Source organism: Hemiscyllium ocellatum, chromosome 1 (assembly GCF_020745735.1).
Source record: "Hemiscyllium ocellatum isolate sHemOce1 chromosome 1, sHemOce1.pat.X.cur, whole genome shotgun sequence".
In the NCBI taxonomy this organism is placed as follows: Eukaryota; Metazoa; Chordata; class Chondrichthyes; order Orectolobiformes; family Hemiscylliidae; genus Hemiscyllium; species Hemiscyllium ocellatum.
Genome location: NC_083401.1, coordinates 79,366,659 through 79,392,697, shown reverse-complemented (window position 1 = coordinate 79,392,697; position 26,039 = coordinate 79,366,659). Strand labels below are relative to the sequence as shown.

The following is a 26,039-nucleotide window of genomic DNA, read 5'->3' as shown; positions in this document are numbered from 1 at the left end:
TGCGGGTTACATAGCTGAGTGAAAAACCAGGTTAGAGACAAAGAAGAAACTGCAGATGCGGGAATCCAAAGTAGACAAACAGGAGGCCAGAAGAACACAGCAAGCCAGGCAGCATCAGGAGATGAAGAAGTCAATGTTTCGGGTCAACCCTTCTTCAGGACTGAAGAAGGATTATAACTGAAACATTGACTCCTCCATCTCCAGATGCTGCATGGCTTGCTGTACTCTTCTAGCCTCCTGCTCGTCTAGTCTAGAGTGAAAAGCCAGACGTACAGTTGCAGAAATAGTGTAGCACTGAATCTTGTCTTCACACTCACCAGTCTTGTACGGCATTGAAGGATTCTTCATTTGTGATGTCATACATTAGGATAAATCCCATAGCACCACGGTAATAAGCCGTGGTGATTGTCCTGTAACGTTCCTGCCCAGCTGTGTCCTACATAGAGGAAAACAATATCAATATAAAAAGTACCATTACATGTTTTCAATTATTTTTCAAAACTAAAATCTGCTTTAGCCATGTTTCAAAGGTATCTACAGCGACAACATGGAATACCGTGTTAGTTCAGGAATATGCTGGATAAGATGGTTGTGCTACCACAACGTACAAATTAGAATGGTGTCTTCATGACCATTTGGTAAAAGCTTTCATCAGAAAAAATAGCTAAGTATGGGAAAAACTAGTTAAAGGTAAGTGCTGTTGGTCATAATTTAAGATCCTGGCTGTAAAATTCAATTGCTTAACAGCTGTATTTCTGATCTGATGGATGGACATTTGAATCCAAAGTGACGTTCACTCCATGTGTGAACATTTACAATGCAGACCTTATTAAGTGCCATTCTGGTGGTAACTTGAAATTTGGGACAGTGAACAGTAATATGCAGAGCAGGGAGAATCTGATTATCAGTCAGTATGGAACATTTATTGACTCCAACAGTGGCATAATTTACCTCAACATTCCAGCTAATGAAATCAAATCAGAAAGTGCTAAAAAATCCCAGTGGGTCTGGCAGTCTGTGTCGAGAGAGAAACAGTTCATGCTTCAAGACCGATATAATCTTCTTTGAAACTGAAGCGGGCTAAAAAAGTGATGGATTTTATGCTTTGGAAAAAGTGGAGAGGAGAAGCAAATGGAAATAAATGGCAAAGGTGCAAAAAGCAAAGAGTGTGCTAAGGGACTTGGATAGGAACTACAGATGAAAAGTAGGTGTTAATAATAAATAATACGTTAGTTATGCAAACAAGATGTTGGGGTGTGAGGGGGCTATTTTATTTTCTTTTATTTCAGTCACTACCCCCTCTTCATCTCACTTCTGAACGTGTGTTCAGCAGGAAGGAACAGACAATATTTACTAACCAACCCGTTCAGAGATGTTATTAAACAGCTCTGGATCTGGTAGGACTTGAACCAATGACTCCTGGCTCAGGGATAGGGACACTACCACACAACACACCCAGTACTATTTCTTTCTCTTTTATATGCAGGTGGACTGACGTAAAACTGAATGTTTTTTTCACATCACCAAATCAGCCATGTTTCTTTTTTCCCCATCCATTAACTACCACCAGTAAAATACTCGTGTTTCCCATTGAACTATTTAACTGCAAAGCCTGTTTAGGTAAATGCAAACCATCAAAGGTGAAGGAAAGGTAGGGAGAGGAGGATTGGGCAAAATCAAAATGGAGTTGGAGGGAGAATATCAGTGCTTTTTGTAATAGCAGCAATGCAGTTTTTCTTGTTTAACCTATTTTACTCATCAACCTGTTCAGACATGTTATCACATATCTCTAGAACAGGTGAGACTTGAACCCAGGTCTCAGTTTTGGTCTCTCTCTTATAGGAAAGATATTATTAAACTGGAGAGGGTTCAGAAAAGGTTTACCAGGTTGTTGCAGGGAATGGAGGGTCTGGGTTATAAGGAGAGGCAGAATAGGCTGGGACCTTTTATACTGGAGCTTAGGAGGTTGAGGGGTGAACTTTTCAAGTTTTATAAAATCATGAGGGGAATAGATAAGGTGAATGGTGGTTTATTTTCCCTCAGTGGGGGATTTCACGACTAGGGGGCATATTTTAAAGGTGTGAGGAAAAAGATATTAAGAAGATATGAGGAGCAACTTTTTTACACAGAGAATGGTTCGTGTGTAGAATGAACTTTCAAAGAAAGTGGTGGATGTGAGTACAGTTACAACTTTTAAAAGACATTTGGAACATATACATGAATAATAAATGTTTGGAGGGATAGGGGCCATGCACAAGCAGTTTAGATTGGGATTATGGTCAGCATAGATTGGTTTATCCAAAGAGTCTAGTTCCATACTCATCTTGGGGTAGGGACGCTACCACTGTGCCACAAGTGGGCCTACTAATCCAGTATAAAGACATCATAAGCTACTTTCAGGTGAGATGCCAATTGATTTCTACTGGCTATTGTGGAGTTTTTTTTTAGTGTTTGGTGGCATGTTCTGCTATTTAAAATTGTTGAAGTCAATAGGGAGAGATTTGAAGAAGTTGGTTCATAGTTCCACTCATTCCACTTGCTGCAACCAAATATTTTCCAGTAATGTCTAGCCCTCGGGCTTGCAGCATGATAGAGAGAATGAGCAAAGAAAATACAGAGGAGAACAGCTAGAAGAAGGAGGAAGAGGAGGATGGGGCAAAGGCCACTCCATTGAAGTCATGTTCAGCTTGATTTGATTTATTATTGTCACATGTAGTGTGATACTGTGAAAAGTATTGTTTTGCATGCCATCCAGACAATTCATACCTTACTTACGTAGATCAGGATAATTGAACAGAATGCAGAATATAGTCTTACAGCTACAGAGATGCTGTCAGATGTGCTGAGTATTTCCAGTATTTGCCACTTTTATGTCTTTTAGTTAATCCTACATTGCATAAATTGTGAAAAAGAAAGGTACATTGCTTGCTACATGCAAACAATGCCATAGGAGATCTGCCAGTATATCTAATAACAGTGGACCAAAGCAAAATAATGCGAACGCTGAAGTTCTGAAACAAAACAGAAAGAACTGACGTAACTCAGCAAGGCTGGCAGGTCAGATTATGCCCAATCTGACTCTCCCAAGAGTTTCAAAAAAAGGGATGGATTGGATTCAAAATATTAACTCTTGAAATATTAACTCGGATGCCTTCTGCCCAGATGCTGCCAGACCTGCTAAATTTCTTCAGCCTGTTATTATATCAAATAACTGACTTGATTATCAACACTCAAGAACCAAAAACATCTCCTCCCAGTTATCTTGTTATACAGCTCTCATTCCCAGAAGCAAGTTAATGATTTTGAGTTTACAAGGTTTCAGCCAGTAGAATTCCTAATTAAAGTAGCTGCTCAATAATTGATAGGATTATATTCTCATTTCATTGGAGGAGAATTCTCCACTATAATCACATGCAGTTCTTCAGATGTTTAGGAAAATGATTCTGACTGTGAAAAGTCAGCTATACTCCTGACTTAGATACTCTGATTGAATTAATAAAGTGTTATGCAACCTCAAATCTATTCCTTCCACAGATCCACTTCACGCCACTCAATCTCATAATCTGGGAAAGGTTTACGTGGTTCCTTACTATTCCTCTTCCAAAATTAAATGAACTATAGCTCCATAATACTTAATTAACTTGCTTCCTATATTGTTAGTTCTTGGTGTGACAGATACTTTGATTTCTCCAAAACTTGGGAATTAGCATGTTCCATGTAGTATCTCATGTAATTAGTCTCATAGATTTTTAATTTTATCTCTAGCTAGATATTTTAAGTTAACAGTGTTGCTACATCAAGTTACAGAAGAATCAAAAGCAGCAAATACAGGAATTCTGTGCACATTATTCTGTACCATAATAAGTCCACTTGAATTTACAATGTCCTATAAATAAACCAGGGCTGATTGCTTCTGAAGTCAATGCAACCATTCCAATGTGGTTTTAGTAGGATAAAGCAGTTTTTATTCAGAATCACTTGTGTTCCTTATCATCATTATATTAAATTATATTAAAATGACATCAAAAATATTTATCAAAATGTTGTTTATAGTCAGCAGGAAAAAACCCTTTTGATTTTATAAAGTTTACATCACAAAATATAATTGCCCTAAAGGAAAAGAAAATAAGAATGTGTATTCCTCTAGTGCCTTTCCTGACTCCATGACGTCTCCAATTATTTTTCAAGTATAATTTTTAAATGGCTCAGATTGCCTGATCTCACATAGTACACACAATTGGGGACATGGGAACTAACCTGAATACCAGGGCGATGGACATGGTCAACCAGAGTTCCCAATAATAATTGTTTGGCTGCCTCTGGGATATCTTTTCAGCACTCATTGCTCAGATCCATACATAAAAAATAGACATCAATATTTTCAATAAAGTGGGGTGGTACATCTTTTTTATTGTGCTTATATTATTATACATCTTTCTTAAATTAAGAAAGCATCTAAGCTCCAAACATAGCCATACCTCTTGAAGGCTCAGCTGAAGTGAATTACTAGGAACCAGTATTAAAGTGATCTGCACCATTCTATAGTAAGTGTTCCCGTTAGTATAATAGCAAAATGGTAACAATTAACCCAATTTGTATGGTATTTATTCCGTAGTTTGATGAGTCTTCAATAAAAAGCATAGTTGCTACAAATAGCAAAATATTTAATTACAAAACAAGCATATCAAAAAATAGTTTAGCTGATGTCAAGTAAGTTAACGTTGGTGAAATAACCATCATGTTCTATTAAAATTGTCTGCGAGATAGTCAACAGCTTTTCAACTTTTGACTTTTAATTGTACACAGCATTATAAAACAAGCTAATTATAGCATAAACATATTGCCTACCAAAATTATAATTTCAAACAAATGTTTACAAACACAAGACTAGATCCAAAAGTATTTTATAAAACAGTAATGCAGATGCTGGAAGTCTGAAATAAGGAAAGAGTATTAATTGCTTTTATTTGAAACTATTTTCTATTCCCCACTTCAATTTTCTGTAGTGATTGTATCCTCCTTGATGAGGGTTTGTGCTTATTTCCAGGCCTGTGTTACTGGCATCAGCTATCACATAGATGACAGAGCATGTGACTTACCTCAGAGATTTCCTCCTTCCAGAAAATAATTTAATCATTGAGCAAAGCCACTGAAAAATTTCAAGAGAACACTCAGCTACTTGAATACAACAGCACAGCTTTTCTGAGCTAGAGGTACACCTCAATTATCATTTAGGTACTCCACAATCCCTAGGACTGAATATCAACCTCTACAACTTTAAGTATGATCTCTGTACTCCATTTTTCTTACAACCCCAATTCTGCTCTGATTGGGTGTTGTTTGTGGTTTTTTTGCCTTGCTCTCAGCAGAGTGGACTCATTTTCACCTTTCCACAGCTGACAATTGTCTGCAATCACATGTTTATCTCTTTTTCTATCATTACAATATTAAAAGGCATCTGGATGGATATATGAAGATGAAGGGTTCAGAGGGATATGGGCCAAATATTGGCAAATGGGACTAGGTCAGATTGGGATATCTGGTCAGTGCAAACAAGTTGGACCAAAGGGTCTGTTTCCATGTCATAAGGCTCTATGATGCTAATTGAACCAGGAATCCACAATTTGGGAATTATAGGTATTTTTATTCTTATTTTTACATTTATTTTTCTGTCATTCAACTTATTCCCAAATTATTTGTCTCCTGTATAGTTATTGCAACTAACCTGAATATTCTCTACTTTAGTAGTCAGATTGATTGAGTCTAGCTACTGAAAACATTTTCATATTACTGCAGTATCATAAGCATTTCACTTAACAAAGGTCCAGTTGTCTACATTGATTCCAAGATTTTTATAGAACAGACGTCAAAAGTCTCCAAAATAATTATTGCTTGCACAATTATACAATCTCAATGCAAACTGACCTTGTGATACAGCAATGAGAGATGAGGGAAAATAGCAATCACAGATAGACGTCTGTGACCTAGTGATAAAGGGCTTATGTACACACAAAATTTGTCATTAAATAAGACATCCTAACACTGTATACATTTGGTGAAGCACTAGAACATTCAGTGCACAGCAGGCTGAGTAGTGTGACACACAACAAGAGATGGAGAGAGGGAGAGAGAGAAGTGGGGGTGGGGGGGGTAGAGAGAGAGAGAGAGAATCAGAAAAAGAGAGATCTCTGCAAAATAAGGAATCTCAACAGTTTAGCAGAATAAGAGAAGTGGGAGTTGATGGTGTGGAGAAAGAGAGGAAGAAAGTGAAAGAGTTTAGTTTGAACAGTGGAAAGTCTAAGAACAGAGCAGGATGAAAAAAATGCTGAACAGAAGTGGAAGAGAGAGAGGGAGAGAGAAAGAGAAGACTGCTAGAGAATTTTTTAATATATAAATCAGAGAGCAAAATGACAGCCCAGCTGTTTTTTGTTGAGCATCGAGTCATAGCATGGAAACAGACCCTTCGGTCCAACCAGTCCATGCCGACCAGATATCCCAACCCAATCTAGTCCCACCTGCCAGCACCCAGCCCATATCCCTCCAAACATTTCCAATCATATACCCATCGAAATGCCTCTTAAATGTTGCAATTGTACCAGCCACAACCACATTCTCTGGCAGCTCATTCCATACACGTACCACCCTCTGCATGAAAAAGTTGCTCCTTAGGTCTCTTTTATATCATTCCCCTCTCACCCTAAGCCTATGCCCTCTAGGTCTGGGGTCCCCGACCCCAGTGAAAAGACTTTCTCTATTTATCCTATCTATGCCCCTCATAATTTTGTAAACTTCAATAAGGTCACCCCTCAGCCTCTGACGCTCCAGGGAAAATAGCCCCAGCTTGTTCAGCCTCTCCCTGTAGCTCAGATCCTCCAACCCTGGCAACATCCTTGTAAATCTTTTCTGAACTCTTTCAAGTTTCACAACATCTTTCCGATAGAAAGGAGACCAGAATTGCACGCAATATTCCTACAGTGGCCTTACCAATGTCCTGTACAGCCGCAACATGACTTCCCAACTCCTGTACTTAATACTCTGACCAATAAAGAAAAGCATACCAGATGCCTTTTTCACTATCCCATCTACCTGCAACTCCACTTTCAAGGAGCTATGAACCTGCACTCCAAGGTCTCTTTGTTCAGCAACACTCCCTAGTTCCTCACCATTAAGTGCATAAGTCCTGCTAAGATTTGCTGTCCCAAAATGCAGCACCTCGCGTTTATCCGAATTAAATTCCATTTCCCACTTCTTCAGCCCATTAGCCCATCAGCTCCAGATCCTGTTGTAATCTGAGGTATCCCTCTTCGCTGTCCACTGCACCTCTAATTTTGGTGTCATCTGCAAACTTACTAAAATAAAGAGCATGAAAGCATGGAAAGAGTTAAAGCATGAAAACCACTGGCGATCTGTTGCAAGAGGTCTGTAGAATGCAGGATGGGATAGGAATAGTGGAATGCTCTTACACCAATTAGCAGAGTAAGGTTGAGGCTGAAAGGCCACTATGGCAAGATGAGATAACACAGTTAGTAACGTTAATCTCACCTGCTAAATATCATTATGGCAGGATTTGGACTATAAATATTTGGGACCTGGCATTAAATATCTAATTAGTAGTTAGTAGAGTCAGTTTGAGACAGAAGACTATTGTAATAGATGGAATAGCTAAATATCTAATCATAACAGGTTAGTCTGGAATGGAAGATCACTGTAGCAGAGGTGATAATAAATATCTAATCATGGCATTAGAAAAATATTAAGTAGGGTCTGGAATGAAAGACCACTGTTGCAAAAGTCAACGCTAAATATCTAATCATGACATTAGAATAATATTAAGTAGAATATAGGAAAAACCATAGGGGCACAACTAAAGCGGTAATGGGAACTAACATCACTGGTTTATTGTGTAGCTGGGAGTGAGGTAATTCTAATTAACGTATGCTGATAAGCTAACAGAAACATAATAAAGAAAATACAAAAAATCCACAGACCCTGAGATTTGTGGGCATTTGAAAATCCAATGGCCACAGTCCAACTACATAAGAAGAACTAACAGCAATGTTCTGCATGGACAGCATGAGGAGGTAAGCATTAAATTAGTAAGCAGAACTTCAAATGTTATAATATTGGCACAGTTGTATGAGCCATGCGCAAATTGGCATCAGGCACAAAGAGATGAATACAAGACTCAAAGGTGTATGGGAGAAGTGGTTTCTGGTTTGTGGGGCTCTGACATCAGTACAAGGGAAAGACAGGGCTGCAATATTGAGACAGTCTACACCTAAATCATGCTCAGGCTAGTGAACTTGTATACCATATGACCAGGGTAGTGGAGGGGATTAAAACTGCAGGGAGGGACAAGGGATCAAATGTGGAAAAGTGTGGTACAACAGTGAGTAAAGGCAAAGTAAGTGAGGAAAATCGTAATATCCAAAATGAGGGTCAGAAAATGACAAAGGGGCAGAGAGAAATACACCTCGGAAGGCATCAACAATCACAACTAGACGTTACAAAGAGAACAAAAAGACAAAACTAGAGGCTTTGTATCTGACTGTGCGTAGCATTCAAAGTAAATTAGAAATTACAGCATTTATTAAAATAAATAAATATGATCTGATAGCCATTAAGGTGACAAGGCTGAAATATGACAAAGATTAGATCCTGTATGCTGAGGTATATATGACTGTTGAGAAACAGTTTGAGAAAGGTTAGTCAAAGATAGCATTTTTGCAATAGATAGAGATGAACATGGTTCACGAGATTAGGATATAGAATAAATTTGGGTGGAAATGAGGAATGGTGGACAGATGGGCAGCATGGTGGCTCAGTGGTTAACACTGCTGCCTCACAGCGCCAGGGACCCAGGTTCGATTCCAGGTGACTGTCTGGTTGGAGTTTGCATATTCTTCCCATGTCTGCATGAGTTTCCTCCCACTGTCCAAAGATGTGCAGGTCAGGTGAATTGTGTGAGGTGCATTAGTTAGAGGGAAATGGGTCTGGGTGGGTTACTCTTCGGAGGGTTGGTGTGGACGTGTTGGGCCGAAGGGCCTGTTTCCACACTGTAGAGAGTCTAATCTAGTCAATAAGTCACCATTGAGGCTGATCTACAGGATCCCCAACAAAGTATACAAAAAGAAATATTGGGTGCTTGTGATGAAAGAACGGCAGCAATTATGGGTGATTTAACTTACTTATAAAAATCAGACTGGCAGTAATAATCCAGATGAGAAATTCATCAAATGATTTTGAGATAGTTTCTTACAGTAGTATGTGCTGGAAGCAATAAGACAGCAAACTACATTCGACTGGGAATTGTGTGTTGTGACAGGATTGTTTTATGATCTCAGAGTTAGCCATCTATCAATAGCCTTGTCCACAATATGATTGAATTTTACATCCAGTTTGAAAGGGAAAAGATTGGGCCTAAGACTAGTATTTTAAAGCTACTAAGTCAATGATGTGTGTTCGAAAGCTGAGCTAGCTGAAGTGAACTGGTACACTAAGCTAGAGATAGATCAATACAGATACAGTGGCAGATATTTAAAGGGATATTTTAGAATACTGAGGATAAATATATTCTTATTATGTTAAAAAATTAAAAGGAGGACCTACCATTCGTGAATAACTCAAGGAGTTAGGGAAAGAAAGCATCACATTTAAGGAACAAGCATAGAGAAGTAACAGGTTAGATGATTACAAAGAATACGAAGAATAGTAAAAAAAAACTAAAAGGTTAATCAGAAGAAATAAATTAGAGTACGAGAGAAAGCTAGTAGGGCTAAAGGGATCTTTTCAGGATGGCAGCCAATGACTAGTGGAGTTTAGCAGGTATCAGAGTTGACACTATAACTATTCACATTATACATTAACAATCTGGGCACAGGGAGCACTGATGACAGAGGATTCAAGAACTGGAACTGGAGGATTGTACAGATCACAAACGGTGAAGAGGTTCTTACTCAAATAATGATAGTTGATGGATCAAATGGGGGAACGTTCAAATTATAAAGGGTGAACACATGAGAGTAAAAGCCTCACTGTTCTTTGGTTGGGATTAGAAGTAGGTCAGGAGGCGGCTCATGGTGAGTAAATATTACATCAAATTGGTCAAATGTTCTGTTTCTGTGCTGTACATTCTATGTAATTCAGTGCTTCATCACAGGTAGAAAAAAATATTTACACCAAACATTAGATTTTTCTCCAAAAAGTATACACTGTGTCCTGCTTGCTTTAATATTCTTTAACAGATTTTAATATTCCCTAATTTTCAGTAAATTTCCCTCAGTTTAAACAAACTTGTCAATTCCGCTGAGCAGAAGTTTATAGCAGAGAAAGCTTTTGAGTCAACTTTAATAAACACGTGCTCTTTGTTATCCTGACACTGTGAAGCAATCCATTGACCTTTGACCTTGAATCCCTTTGTGTTCTCATAGACCTCAAATTTGAAATTTCCTTATTTTTGCCCACTACAACGTTTGAACTTCTCAAGTCTCTGTCTAAAATTGGGAGTTTGTAACTTTGCTGACATTCTCAAGAATCTAAGTCTCACTTTTTTTCTTATTTATAACTTTCCTTAACACACGCACAAAACTATCTGCATGACTCCAGGTGCTTACTTGAAATCCTGTTCAAGCTCAATATCATATTCTCTGATTTTTGTATTCAACAACTTTAGATGTCATTTTCGATCACTTTTTCTCATTGTACTGCCATCTTTAATACCTATTTGCCTGAAGTCTCTGTATTCCATTTAAGTTTTATTTACTTCTGTTTTTCTTTCCAAAATGTATTCATGTTCAGACTTAGAGGTTACGTTTTGCCGTTGTATGTTGTTCTAAATTTTTATGCAGGAGCAAACTAAGGGATCATGTTGCTTTTATTCAATAAGAAAGTGCAATTCAGTTTTATTAGCTTTCCTCCAATGGCAGTTAATAGTTCACTTCTTTGTTCTGGTATTCTCCACTCTGTGCTGCAGAGAATTGACACCATATATCTATTACAAGTTCAAGCTGCTCAATCCAGTCTGATATTGGTATTAACCTTAATGATAGACAGACGTACAGCACCAACAATTTTAAGGAAAATGAATTGTCATTTGGACAATTCTGGATTAATGAAAGAAATCCAGTACCGATTTTTTAAAAGGTAAATAATGTTTAATTAATTTGGTTGATTTTTCTGATGAGGATAAAGTGATTGATCTAGTGAATATGGTCTTCCAGCAGCTTTTTGACAAAATCTCCTACAATAGATTTTCTAGAATATTGGAAGCCGATGGAATATAAGAGGCAGTGTCAACATTGATTGGGATTTGGCTAAAAAAGAGGTACCAGAGAATAATCGTGAATAGTTTATTTTTCAGCCTGGAGGAATACATACAATGGAGGCTTAGATGTTCAATATCAGAAACACTGCCTTTCTTAATATACATTTATGACTCTAGTTACATGTTCAGGGTATAATTTCAAACATATATGTGGCACAAATTTGCAAATATTCTGAACTGTGAGGCGTACAGTGATAAATTTTAAGGGGATAGACATGCTGATTGAAAGGGAGGTTAGCAGAAGATTTGACACATGTTTGAGATCATAAACCGTTTGCATAGAGTGGCCGGAGAGAAACTGTTCGCATCGACAAAGGGTCAAACGCCAGAGGAATCTGGCATAAAACAAATGGCAAAAGAACCAGAGGCAACATGAATAAGTTTTATTTTATACATTGAGCGGTTAGGCCATGGAATGCAGATACTCTCTAATCAGCCTGCTTTTAGACATGTCTGGAACAGGTGGGGCTTGAGCCTGGATCTCCTAGCTCAAAGGTAGAGGCACTAACACTGCACTACAAGAGCTCCCTTTAAGAGGTGGAACGCACTACCTGAGAGCTTAATGGAAGCAGCTGGGGTTCATCTTTAAAACAATCTTCAATCAGGATTCCACAATTAGAAGATCAGGGTTGCCTGATTTCTGAGTAGGAAGCCTTGGTATTGAAACAAAAGTATTAGCATTATAACTTACTTATTGTCTAAACCTAAAGTATGCAAGTTGTGTGTGGGATTATGTATGGTTAGTGATATAAATGAAATTGAGGTGATTCAAAGGCTTGCTGCAAGATTTTGCAGAAATCAGTATAGGAGATACATCAATGTCACATCCTGGATCAAAGATTTGGAAGAGGAATCATTATAACAAAGGAGAGAAAATATAAGACTGACTGTATTCCATAAAATATGAAATGAAGTAGTGGGAATTGACAGAAACAAATACCTCTCACTGGCAAAGACAAAACACAACGTAGCCATCCACACAAACTACAAGAGCATTTTCAAAAAAATGTATTAATAAATGTTTATTTCAAGGATGGTGCCAGAATAGAACATGCTGCCAGAAAAAAATAATCACAGCTCCATCACTTACAATCTTCAAGACCCAGTTTTGGATTCTTTCTGCTTAAGTTTTCATCCAGGACTGCAATTTCGACAGGAAATGCCTGTCCAAGTCAGATAAATCCTTCCTTCGGCTTCTTTTCAACTACTCTGGCAATATTTTTGAGTGAAGCATGCTCCAAGAATACCTAACTCTTTCTCAAGCACTGTCAAAACAATATCTCGAAATTGATCTGTTTGCCTTTGCATCATGCTTCTTCCAATGTTTCATATTTGCTGTTTATTTCTCTCCGAAACTGACTAGATCCCTTTGCTGGCATTAGATATGAAACCACAGATGCCCAACTTGCTTTTGGAATGTCAGCTGCGAGGTGCCAAAAATAAATCAAAATGAGTTGGTCTCACTTTCCAGCATGAGGTCGATAACACTTCTTTTGGTATTTACTCACTTGTGACATGTAGGTGCCCCTGGCTGGCCAGCATTTATTGCCCTTACGAAGGTGGTGGTGAACTGCTTTCTTGAGCCGCTATAGTCTACCTGCTGCGTGTTGCCTCACAATGCCCTTAGGGAGGGAATTCCAGAATTTTGACCCAGTGACAGAGAAAGGATGGCAATATATTTCCATGTCAGGCTGCATGAGTGGCTTGGATGGGAACTTGCAGGTGGTAGTGTTCCCATGTACCTGCTGGAAGTGGATGTGGGTTTGGAAGGTGCTGATCTTTAGTGATTTGCTACAGTGCATCTTGTAGATAGGACATGCTGCTGCTACTGAGTGTCATTGGTGGAGGAAGTGGAAGCTTGTGAATATGGTGCCAATCAAGTGGTCTGCTTTGTCCTGAATGGTATCAAACTTTTTGACTGTTGAAAGATAAGTGGAGAGTATTCCATCACACACCTGACTTGTGCTTTATAGATGGTGAACGGGCTTTGGAGAGTCAGGATGCAAGTTATTCATTGTGGTATTCCTAGCTTCTGGCCTGCTCTTGGAGCCACTTTGTTTACGCAGTGAGTTTATTCGAGTTTCTGGTCAATGGTAACCTGAAGGATGTTGATAGTGGGGGATTCGGTGATGGTCATACCACTGAACGTCAAACATCAGTGGTTAGATTGTCTCTTATTGGAAATAGTCACTGCATGTCCTTTGTGTGATGTGAATGTTATTTGCCACATGTCAGCCCAAACCTAGATACTGCCTATTTCATGTTGCATTTGAACATGGACTTCTTCAGTAACCGAGGAGCCATGAATAGTGCTGAACATTGTGTAATGATGGGCAAACACCCCGACTTCTGACCTTATGATGGATGCAAGTTCCACCACCCAACAAATATCAAATCTGGTGTCCCTGTCTCTCAAATTCTTAGCAAGTGTAGGCCCAAAATGTCAATGGGCCAAACTAGTAACCACCAATTACCAACTCACAATGTTCATGAAAAGTCTCATTAGTGACCTTGAACTCTTGAGCATGAGGTTTGAGTTCACAGTTGAGTGAAATACACGGAACTTTATTTTGCAGTAATGCCTGGGTAATAATTACGCAGAAGCACTTGATACTAACAGTGAGTGACAAATATAGAAAATGATAGCAGCAGGTGAACACTTAACATTTGTCACATCATCATGTGGAAATGAGACAACTTTTAAAAAATGAGAATGTCCAGTCTAATATGAAAGTGCAGGGTTGATTTTTCAAATGTGTGCACCTGGTGCAAAGTGTTGATGCTGAAAATAACATCAAGAGATGGACCAAACATCATGAGCAGTAAAGCTGCAATTTTTATCACTACATTCCTGACAGTTCAATGCAGATAAACAGAGGGTATAAATTGATCATTGCAAGTCAAATTTATAATTTGCTTCTTGAATTTAATTTACTGAAGGCAAGACTTTTGGATGCAACCAGAAATCTACACAATAACTCATTAGGGGAGTATTATTCATCAATTACTTCCGCACTACACAATGAAATATAATGAAACTAAAATTGCATTGCAGTATTATCTGTTTGGCAGAAATTCCTCAGAAAAGTTCAGATATTATACTTTGATAAATTGCCTGATTGCAATCTCAGAGTCTAATCAGCACAACAACCATTTACTAATTTGAAGGGTTTTTTTGAATAAATCTAAATTGGGTCCAGTTTTATTTTGTGTTTTGTCCTGTTTCAAACTATTCAAACAATTACTGTGGTTTGTTCACAGAAAATACAATATATGCTAGTCATGAGAAAAAAATGTATTACTATTAATTATGCTTACTTGTATGAAGACAATAAGTAGATTTAATCCTACTTTTATAGAGATGATATTTACAATAAGGATTAAGAGATGTAGATGTTCAATTTACATCTGAAACCAAAGTCATGTCCAAAAGCTGCCATCACATACAGCTCTTTCCTCATTTATGAATGGACTGTCAATGGACATCAGATGTCATTGAGGTCACCCAATATAGGGTGCATTTTTGGAAAGATGGAAAATTGGCCAGTGCAATTTGGTGCAAGGGGAAAAATATTTCTGAAATTTCCCATCCCACAAAAAATAGAAATTAATAATTTATGTGCCAATGGTTGAGTGGCCTACAGAAGGCTCCTGTAGAACTGGTGGTTAAATCAGTTGGTGCATTACTTGAATATGGCAGTTTGATGTGTGTTTATTACAATCTAGCCATATGTATATGATCATTGTAATCGGTGCCTATTAACAAATGATGAACCTCATGAAGAAGAACTGACCCTTCTCTTTATTAATTTAAAAGGAATCCCTTCCCTTGTGGATACCATTCTCACAGAGCAAGAGGAACCAATTAAGACAGGTTAGCGACTTTTGAGAAGATTTGTAGCTCAGGTTGATGTTAAGTGTGTAAGTTAGTTCACGGAGCTGGAAGGTTTATTTTCAGACATTTTGTTACCATGACCAGGAAACATCATCAGTGAGAGTCAGTGACGTGTTAGTGGCATATCCTGCCTCTCTATTTATAGGTCTTGGTTTCGTAAGGTGGGTGATGTCTCTTCTGTTTTTTTTCCAAGGGAATGTAGATGGGATCTAAGTCGATATGCTTATTGATGGAGTTCTGATTAGAATGCCATGCCTCTAAGAATCCTCATGCATGTCTTTGTTTCGCCTATACTAGGATGTGTGTTGTCCGAAGATAGGTCTTCTTGAGTTAACAAAGAGTGAATTTATTAATTCCTAAATGCAAGAAGAATTAGTAATAGAGCACATATAGACACAGATTACAATTAAGACGTGAGTTCAGAAAAATGAAAGTCCAAACAAAATGGACTACCGTCTGTATTATTCTTGAAGAACGGATAGTTGTAAGTTGGTAGTGATGATGGTGGTAGCTGAACAGTCAGTTTCATGATTCTTAGTTTTGCAGATTGGTTGAGATTCTGGAGTTCTGATTCCTGTTGACCATGACTGAATTCCAATATTCAAGGTGAATAAGAGTCCTTTTGTTGATACGTTCCATTCTGTCTGGCTTGCTAGCGAGCTCACTTCTAGCAATCAGAGCAAAAGTCCCTTTACCTACAACAAAGAAGGATGACTAGGGGATGAGTTCTTTGGTTACGACCTTCACAGCAAGGTCTTGCTCAAAGCCAGCCTCATGCACCTGAGAAGAATTAGTCCCACAAGATCCTTTCACTAAGGAGAAACATTTCTTCTTACTCTACCCTGTCAATTCCCCTCATAACTTTGTACAAATCAAACCTGACTCCTCTGCTCCAAGGAAAACAACCACAGTCTATCCAATCCCTCTTCATAACTAAAACTCTCCAGCCCAAGGAAGATTCTGCACCTTCCCAGTTGCAATCAACTCCTTACCAACTTTTCCAACAGTTCTAGTAAAACCTTCTTGCTCTTAAACTCTATGCCTCAACTGATAAAGGCAAGTATCCCATATGCCTTCTTAAACACTCTATCTACCCATCCGGCTACTGTAAGGGAACAGTGGACATGCAAACCTCGGTCCTTCCAATTCTTGGTGCTTCCCAGGCCCTACTATTTATCATGTATTCCCTTGCTCTTGTTCGGCCTGTGCAAATATATCACCTTACACTTATCCAGATGGAATTCAATTTTCCATTGATGAGCCCATCTGACAAGGCAGGCTATATCTGCCTTGAAAATACAGCACGTATGTGTACAGCACAGGACTGAGCTGCTTGGCTCACGATGTTGTGCCGAACATGAAGCCAAATGAAATTAATCCCTTCTGCCTGCCTTTGGTCCATATCCCTCTATTCCTTGCATATTCATGTACTTATCAAAAGTCCCTTAAATACCCCTATCATTCTGCCTCCACCACAACCCCTGGCAGTATGTTCCAGACTCCTACCACTCTGAAAAACTTGCCCCTCACATCTCCTTTGAACTTTCCCTCTCTCACCTTAAATGCATTTCAACTGTGAGAAAGAAGTTCTGACCGTCAATCCTTTCTTAGCATCTCAATCTATCAAATCTCTCTTCAGCCACCGCTGCGCCGGACAAAACAACCCAGGTTTTTCTAGCTTCTCTTTATAGCTCATACCCTCCAAACCAGGCAGCATACTGGTAAACCTCTTCTGCAGCCTCTTCAAAGCCTTGACATCCTTCCTGTAATGTGGTGACCAGAATAGAATGCAATACTCTAAATATGGCCTAATTAAAGACTTATAAAGCTGCAACATGAAATCCTGATTCTTGTACTCAGTTCCTCGGCCAATAAAGGTAAGCATTCCATATGCATTCTTTACTATCCTATATCCTTGTGTGGCCACTTTCAGACTTGAACCCCAAGATCCTTTTGTACATCAATGCTGTTCAGGCTCCTGCCATTAGCTACATACTTTTTCTTAACATTTTATCTCCCAAAAGTGCAGCATCTGACATTTACCTGGATTAAACTCCATCTGCCATTTCTTCACCTATATCTGCAACTGATCTATATCCCACTGTATCCTTTGGCAATCTTCAACACTATCCACAACTCCACCAATCTTTGCATCATCTGCAAACTTACTAACCCACCCATCTACATTTTCATCCACAACACTGATATATATATATATATATATCACAAACAGCAGAGACCCCAATACAGATCTCTGTGGAACACGACTAGTCACGGATCTCCAGCCAGAAAAACACCCTTCCATCACTACACTGTCTTCTATGGGCAATCCAATTCTGAATCCACGTGGGCAAGACAAGTGGATCCCATTCATCTTAATATTTTGGATGAGTCTACTATGAGGGCCTTGTCGAAAGCCTTACTGAACTCTATGTAAACAACATCTCCTGCTCTACCTTCACCGATCACCTTCGTTACCACCTTGAAAATTCAATCAAGTTAGTAAGACATGACCTGCTCTATACAAAGCTATGTTGACTGTCCCAAATGTACCCTAATGTTCCAAATGTAATGCCTCTGTAATCAGTCCTCATTTAAAAAATAATTGCATTACAAGGTAAAATTAGCAATGTTACATTGAAGTTCTGTCTTGTGGCCATGATAAGATCTAACTGAAAATTGCATAAGATGGCCCACAAATTATAGAAATGGCTGCAAGCTTCACTATCTTACATCCCACATTCAATTGTTAGCTGCCTGTTTCACAAATTAGGATCTATAGTTGAAAGACACGTCCAGTGTTGAGAAACATCACCATTAAATACTCAAGGCCTGATTAAGAAGGGTAATTTTGAAACAAAGCAGTTAATTTATTTGTGCATGTTGCTATAGTATCACATAAAGTATTATTTGCAAGTTCTTTTGTATGTAATTTTATGAATAATATTATCTTCACCTAACTTGGAAAGTCAAAAGGAATATTAGTTACAATAATCTGATTGATGGAAGTTAAAACTATTTGTCCCAAAGGAGGACTGGTTTGAGAAGAACACAGTTCTCAAATGATGCCAGTGCTATGATCACTTCACTTGGCAAAGTATCAATAGCTTGGCTTCACAATAAGGATAGCATCCAGCTCTACAGAAACAAATGTGAAATATCTAATTTGAAACATAAGTTAAGAATTTTACTCATTATGAAATAAACTATATCATCTGGAACAACTGGATCTGCAAATTATAACATTTAACTGTTTCAGTGTAAGCTGCTATTAGGCTACATGTGCAGTTTAAAAAATATGAAATAATGCACTGTCTGTAGATAAGGCAAATCTTTTCTTCACAAAGCACAGAAGAAAGATTCAAAATACATACTTTCAATCCACTGAAACAGTAGGGAGCCAATTATGTGCTGGAGAGCAGTTAACATCTTGTCAAGCATTGCAATGTATCTGTGTTTTTGCATACTTTACCCTTCAATGTTATGCAAACTGAAACTATTTAAGTTTGAGTCTGTTGCTTTGTGCATGTAAAGTATCTCGAGAGCAAATTGAAGTAAATGGATTTGACATTGGGACCTGCAGCTCTTTAAGAGTTGCTGATCATTCTTAAATAGCATTGCAACACAATAATTCCAGAAATGATTGGCAGTTGATAATACACACTATTTTAAATAAAGCAACTGTTTCATGCCATGTGTTTTAATGACAACTACATTTAAAGTGAACAGAAGTTAGAGCATAGGTCCCCTGATGATGGCAAACCACAACAATGCATTTCTCCTAATACATTTAATAACATTTGTAGTTACCCAATACATATGAGTAATAATGAAAACTAATTACAGAGAAAAAATCTGTTTGTTAATTCTAATCTGTTCCACTTTCATCAGTCTCTGGTCACGCATTACATCAATTTGGGATTGGGGCTGGGGGAATGTCATTTAATGGTGGGTACTGTTGTCATAGCAACTGTTGCTGATCCATTGTACTTGCTAGGAAAGGTGGGCCTTTGGGTTGGTGGTCTTTCTATACTCTGTGCAACTGGTGACTGAATATCTTCCTGATCAGCTGTCTGAAGTCAAGGAAGTCTCTCCATCTGGATCTATATGCCTGTGCTTACAACGATATGGTCAGTTGTTCACATTCAGTGTGTGTGATCAAAGTGTCAACTGCTCTACACAGGTCCCAAGTTTCCATGTAGGTTGACTCTTGTTGCTTACATTGAATAATTACATTTTGACTGGCTCTCCAATACTCAGCTCTAGTAATGAAATGAAACCTACATCAATTAAATTTGTTTGTTTTTGTAATTTCATCTTGGTTTTGTTATTGACTCCTATTACAAAATCCAGCTTTAGGTATTGGAAGAATAGTTTGGTGTGACTTCACATTAATCATTAGATTGGACTATTTTCCACACCTTCAGTAGATGTCCCCTACTGTAAAATTGCCTTGTACAGGTCTCAGCTAGATTTGTTCAATTTTTAAATGATTTCTTTTGTGACTCTTGCTGCCTTTCCATTTAATTGCTGATAATGTGGATATGATGTATAGTGCTGGGGTTTCCCAATTATTTTGCAGCGCCTTAATTTTTAAGCTGTGAAATGAGGATAAATGTTGCTCATAATAATGCTGGTCTACATAATGACTGAAGTAAACTTTCACATGTTCTACAATTTCACTAGTAGCCATTGATACCAACCAGTCTAACACCTAGTAGTCCATATAATCCATGCTGATGAAGTAATTAGTTTCTGCAAGAGCGAAGAGGTGGACTCCAAACTTCATGCATAGTCTTGACTGGGTGGTCATGAATGAGTCACTAACTTAATTAGTTTGTCGTGTGCTACAAACATTGGCTGATGTATTTTAATCTTATTGTGCATGTTTGACTAATCAAACCTTCTCATGTCATCCTCAGACTAAATTCAGTTCCTTGATGGTTTCATGGATATGATTAAGCATCGCTTATTTCATCTCTGTGGGATAATGGCTTTATTTCCTGTACAAGTTCCCATCTTGGGCAATCACGTCATCTTTGAGTGCCCAATAGTCTCTCATAGCACCTAGTGTATTATTTGTGCTTTCAGGCCATTCTTTCATAATTAATACCTGTAGCACTTGGAATGGTTGTTTCTTGTTAGATGTTTTGAAGATTTGAGAAGACACTTGCCTTTCAAATTCAATGTCTCTCTTGAATCAATGACTTCCAGAACATGTCATGTTGTTGCTTCCCTTTGAGATGGAAAGGTTTTATACTCTATTTTTGCATCTTCAACTTTCTTGACAGACAGTGCTGCTGTTGACAGCATGTCTGCTGTTTACATCTGTTTCTCCTGCTGGCATTCCCGGACTTGAAACAGCTGGAACTCACCTCGGCAAATGATGAATTGCTTTCACACTCTCAGTGATTTCAAGATGATATTCTTCTGGTATTTACTCCATGACCTGTAAAAACATCTCTTTAATCTTCCAGGATCTGTTCAGCTGTTAATGGCTAAGTGGTCTGTGAACAATAAAAACTGTTTGTAGGATGCGTAGATTGTAATACATATTGCCAATCCAAGTTTTAGTCTTGCTTCGGTTCAGATGAGTGCATTTTCCTTAACATCTACAGTCTGGAATTCCAGATCTTCATTCTTCCCACTGCTTTAACCTCTCATCTTCATCTTTCCTCTTGGGATGTGTATTGTTCCATTACATGATCTTAACATTACCTTTCAGTATTTAATTGCTGGGTGAATATCTGCAAATCTCATGATATTGCCTGGGGAAATCGACGTTTTGGGCATAAGCCCTTCTTCAGGAATGAGGAGGGTGTGCCAAGGACGCTAAGATAAAAGGTAGGGAGGAGGGACTTGGGGGAGGGGCGTTGGGAATGCGAAATGTGGAAGGAGGTTAAGGTGAGGGTGACCTGCAATCTTCTTCCCGACCTCTCTGCTTCCACCCCCTCTCCAGCCTATCACCCTCACCTGCTTTGATTCTTTCCAGTTAAACATTTGTAATTCTATTGTGTAATTCTATTTTTCTTACAGTTAAAGCACTGTTTTTCCCAGAATGGACATTTTTTGTTGTTTCCTACTCTGAAATATTTACATCCTGCAATCTGTCCTTGAACTATTTGCTGACATTTCTGCAAATATCTCTTTCAACTTCTTCAAGACTTGCAACATTTTACCAGTTTAAGTTTTCTGCTGTCTGGTAAGGTCCATACTGCAATAAAGCTTGTCGCATTCTTCCCCAACATTGACAACAGAGTTGTGATTCTTATTTGTTCAGACTTCTTACAGAGACTGGAAGATATCTCCTTTCATGCCCATGATAGTAACAACAGAAAGACACGCAGACATCCTAACTCACTCAATACTCTAAAGTTGGAGATTACTGTTCTAACATTTCCTTGCTGGCTCCCTGAAACCTATAATTTCAGTTGGGCATTTTTTACATGTTTCATATAATGTGTCTTAATGGCTACTACTTTTAAACTAAAAGCAAGTTACATATGGCAGAGGTCACATGACCAATGGCAAGACTCTCAAGTGTACAAAGTATGAGTGCATTTCACCAACCAGCAACTTTGATCACACTGCAGCAGGAAGTTTGATGTCCATTTGGGATCAGGAGCCAACTTCTGTTGAAGGTCCGTGCCAGAGCTACGTGACAGATTTAGCTGACAGGGTAAAGACAATGATACTTGTCACAGGATCTGAGAATGGATTAGGAAGCAATGTAGTGGTTTCAGGAAGGCTGCACAGACTTTGGTCCCTTTTTATCCCATATTGCTTCTTTCATAAAGTTGCTTTAGACTGAAACTTAGCATTCCTTCAGTCTGAGCATACTTAACAAAGAGAAAATGCAGAGAGAGGAAATGGTTCAATAGAATCGGAAGCCTTGGCTCCTTGTAAGGAGAATGCAGATAACCCAGCTAGTAACCTCTGTCAACACCAAGACTAGATTTACTGCTTGCATTTAATACTTTATCTCGTTGCTTGATCAAAATTCTACTGCTTGAGCTGTTAAATTTCATTTTGTTTTATCTTCATTTTGGAATATTGTGTGCAATTCTGGTCTCCCTCCTATAGGAAGAATATTGTGAAACTTGAAAAGGTTCAGAAAAGATTTACAAGGACATTGCCAGAGTTGGAGAATTTTAGCTATAGGGAGAGGCTGAATAGGCTGGGGCTATTTTCCCTGGAGTGTTGGAAGCTGAGGGATGACTTTATGGAGATTTATAAAAGCAGGAGGGTCATGAATAGGGTAAAGAGGCAAGGTCTTTTCCCTGGGGGAGTCCAAAACTGGAGGGTATAGTTTTAAGGTGAAAGGGGAAAGATTTAAACGGGACCTCAGGGGTAACTTTCTCATGCACAGGGTGGTGTGTGTATGGAATGAACTGCCAGAGGAAGTGGTGGAAGCTGGTACAATTACAACATCTAAAATGACTATTTTTCTTCTTTCAACATCCTACTGCAGTGTGATCAAAGTTGCTGGTTGGTGAAATGCACTCAAACTTTGTACAATTCACAGACTTGCCATTGGTCATGTGACCTCTGCCATTTATAACTTGCTTTTAGTTTAAAAGTAGTTGCCATTAAGACACATTATATGAAACATGTCAAAAGTGCCCAGCTGAAATTGTAGATTTCAGAAAACTAGCAAGGACAAATTAGGACAGTAGTTAAGATTTCTGTTGTTAATATTGTGAGCATGAAAGGAGATATATTACAGTCTCTGTTATCAATGCTGGGGAAGAATGCTACCAGCTTTATTGCAATATGGGTATACGAACAGGAAGGGTATGGAGGGATATGGGATGCTGGCAAACGGCACTAGATTTATATAGAATATCTGGTCAGCGTGAATGAAGGGTCTGTTTCCGTTCCATATATCTCTATGACTCTATGCCTTGTGCCAAAGTTATGGATTTCAGTGCTCTGTTGGAGTATATTTAAGAAGTAAATCAGGAGAGCAAAAAGGGGACATGAGATAGTTTTGGCAAATAGGTTAAGGAGTATCAAAAATTATTTTATCAATACATTAGGGACAAAAGGGTAATGAGGGACAGAGTAGAGCCCCTCAAAGATCAGCAAAGCAGCCTATGTGTGGAACTGCAGGAGATGGGGGTGTTGCGAAATGAATATTTTGCATCAGTGTTTACTCTGGAGAAGGACATGGAAGATATAGAATATGTGGACATAGATGGTGACATCTTGAAAAATGTCCATATTACAGAGGAGGAGATGTGAGATTTTTGAAATACATAAAAGTGGATAAATCCCCAGGACCTGATCAGGTGTACCCTCGAACTCTGTGGGAAGCTAGGGAAGTCATTGCTGTGCCTCTTACTGAAATATTTGTATCATTGGTAGTCACAGGTGAGGTGCCGGAAGACTGGAGGTTGGCTAACGTGGTGCCACTATTTAAGAAGGGTGGTAAGGAAAAGCCAGGGACCCGTGAGCCTGACATCTGTGGTGGGCAAGTTGCTGGAGGGAATCCTGAGAGACAGGATTTACATGTATTTTTAAAGGCAAGGACCAATTACAGATAGTCAGCATGGCTTTGAGCGAGGGAAATCATGTCTCACAAACCTGATTGAGTTTTTTGAAGAGGTAACAAAGAGGATTGATGAGGACAGAGTGGTAGATGTGATCTATATGGGCTTCAGTAAGGCGTTCGACAAGGTTCCTCGTGGAGATTGATTAGATTAGATTACTTACAGTGTGGAAACAGGCCCTTCGGCCCAACAAGTCCACACCGACCCGCCGAAGCGCAACCCATCCATACCCCTACATTTACCCCTTATCTAACACTACGGGCAATTTAGTATGGCCAATTCACCTGACCCGTACATCTTTGGATTGTGGGAGAAAACCGGAGCACCCCGAGGAAACCCACGCAGACATGGGGAGAACGTGCAAACTCCACACAGTCAGTTGCCTGAGGCGGGAATTGAACTCGGGTCTCTGGCACTGTGAGGCAGCAGTGCTAACCACTGAGCCATCGTGCCACCCACTATTGGTTAGCAAGGTTAGATCCTTGGGAGAACTAGCTATGTGGATACAGAACTGGCTCAAAGGTAGAAGACAGAGAGTGGTGATGGAGGGTTGCTTTACAAACTGGAGTCCTGTGACCAGTGACGTACCATAGGATCGGTGCAGGGTCCACTGCTTTTCACCATTTATATAAATGATTTGGATACGAGGATATACTTAAGAAGTTTGCAGATGATACCAACTTGGAGGTGTATTTGACAGCAAAGAAGGTTACCTCAGAGTACAACAGGATCTTGATCAGATGGGCCAATGGGCTGAGAAGTGGCAGATGGAGTTTAATTTAGATAAATGAGAGAAGCTGCATTTTAGGAAAAAAATCTTCGCAGGATCTTACATTTAATGGTAAGGTCCTGGGGAGTGTTGCTGAACAAAGAGATCTTGGAGTACAGGTTCATAGCTCCTTAAAAGTGGACTCTCAGGTTGACAGAATCGTGAAGAAGGCGCTTGGTATGCTTTCCTTTATTGGTCAGAGTATTGAGTACAGGAGTTGGGAGGTCATGTTGCGTCTGTACAGGACATTGTTAGGCTACCTTTTGAATATTGTGTGCAATTCTGGTCTCCCTTCTATCAGAAGGATGTTGTGAAACTTGAAAAGGTTCAGAAAAGATTTACAAGGATGTTGCCAGGGTTGGAAGATTTGAGCTGTAGGGAGAGGCTGAATAGGCTGGGGCTGTTTTTCCTGGAGCATTGGAGGCTGAGGGGCGACCTTGTAGAGGTTTATAAAATCATGAGGGGAATGCGTAGGATAAATAGATGAAGTCTTTTCCCTGGGTTGGGGGAGTCCTGAACTAGAGGTCATAGGTTTAGGTTGACAGGGGAAAGATATAAAAGGGACCTAAGGGGCAACATTTTCACACAGAGGGTGGTGCATGTACGGAAGGAGCTGCCAGAGGAAGTGATGGAGTCTGTGGTACAATTACAGCATTTAAAAGGCATCTGGATGGGTATATGAAGAGGAAGGGGTTTAGAGAGATATGGGCCAAGTGCTGGCAAATGGGACTAGATTAGGTTAGGATATCTGGTTGGGATGGAGGAGTTGGACTGAAGGATCTGTTTCTGTGTTTTACATCTCTATGACTCTATGATTCTATAAGTGAGCACAGCACCACACCCACAATGATTCCTTCCCATGAAAAGTATCAAACTTACAAAAATGAAATGCACTTGGTAATACCCTACCAGAAACCTTTGACATCATTCTTTGCTCAATAACATATGATTGCACTTCTTCACGGTGTTATTGCTCCTAACTTTGCCAGAGGATGAGGGTGGAGGAGGTGATTAAACAGAGAGTCAACAAAGGTCCTTTGTTTTGTTATCCAGAGTTGATCATCCTTACACAGAGGTAAAAGTGAAGACTACAGATGCTGAAGATCAAAGTCAAGATTAGAGTGGTGCTGGAAAAGTACGGCAGGTCAGGCAGCATCTGAGGAGCAGAAAAATTGACGTTTCAGGCAAAAGCCCTTCATCAGGAATAAGCAGGGAGCCTCCTGGGTGGAGAGACCCTGGAGGCTCCCTACCCCATCCTTACACAGACATTACCTGGGCTGAATGGAGACAGAGGTGCTGGGGAATGATTAGAAGGAAGGTTTGCATGCCTCGTCAGTTGGAAGGGGTGAGGGAAGCTGTTGAGAAAAATTTTGGAAATATACAGTAAAGTTTGTTTGTGCTTGTTTCTATCATATCCTATGGAAGGGTTGTCATATAACCGCACAGAAGTCTAACTGGCTGTACTCGCTTTGGAACACTGTCTGCAATCAAGATTCATTC

At 39.1% G+C, this 26,039-nt stretch overlaps 1 protein-coding gene across 2 annotated transcripts in view; it reads right to left on the bottom strand.

Moving 5' to 3' along the window:
• The window catches only part of rab3c (RAB3C, member RAS oncogene family), a 165,307-nt gene that overhangs the window by 54,265 nt on the left and 85,003 nt on the right, over positions 1–26,039 (bottom strand). For both annotated transcript variants that reach the window (XM_060823589.1, XM_060823558.1), the window contains exon 3: positions 318–436. In XM_060823589.1, coding sequence (XP_060679572.1) covers positions 318–436 — 119 coding nt within the window. The remainder of the gene's footprint in view (positions 1–317; positions 437–26,039) is intronic.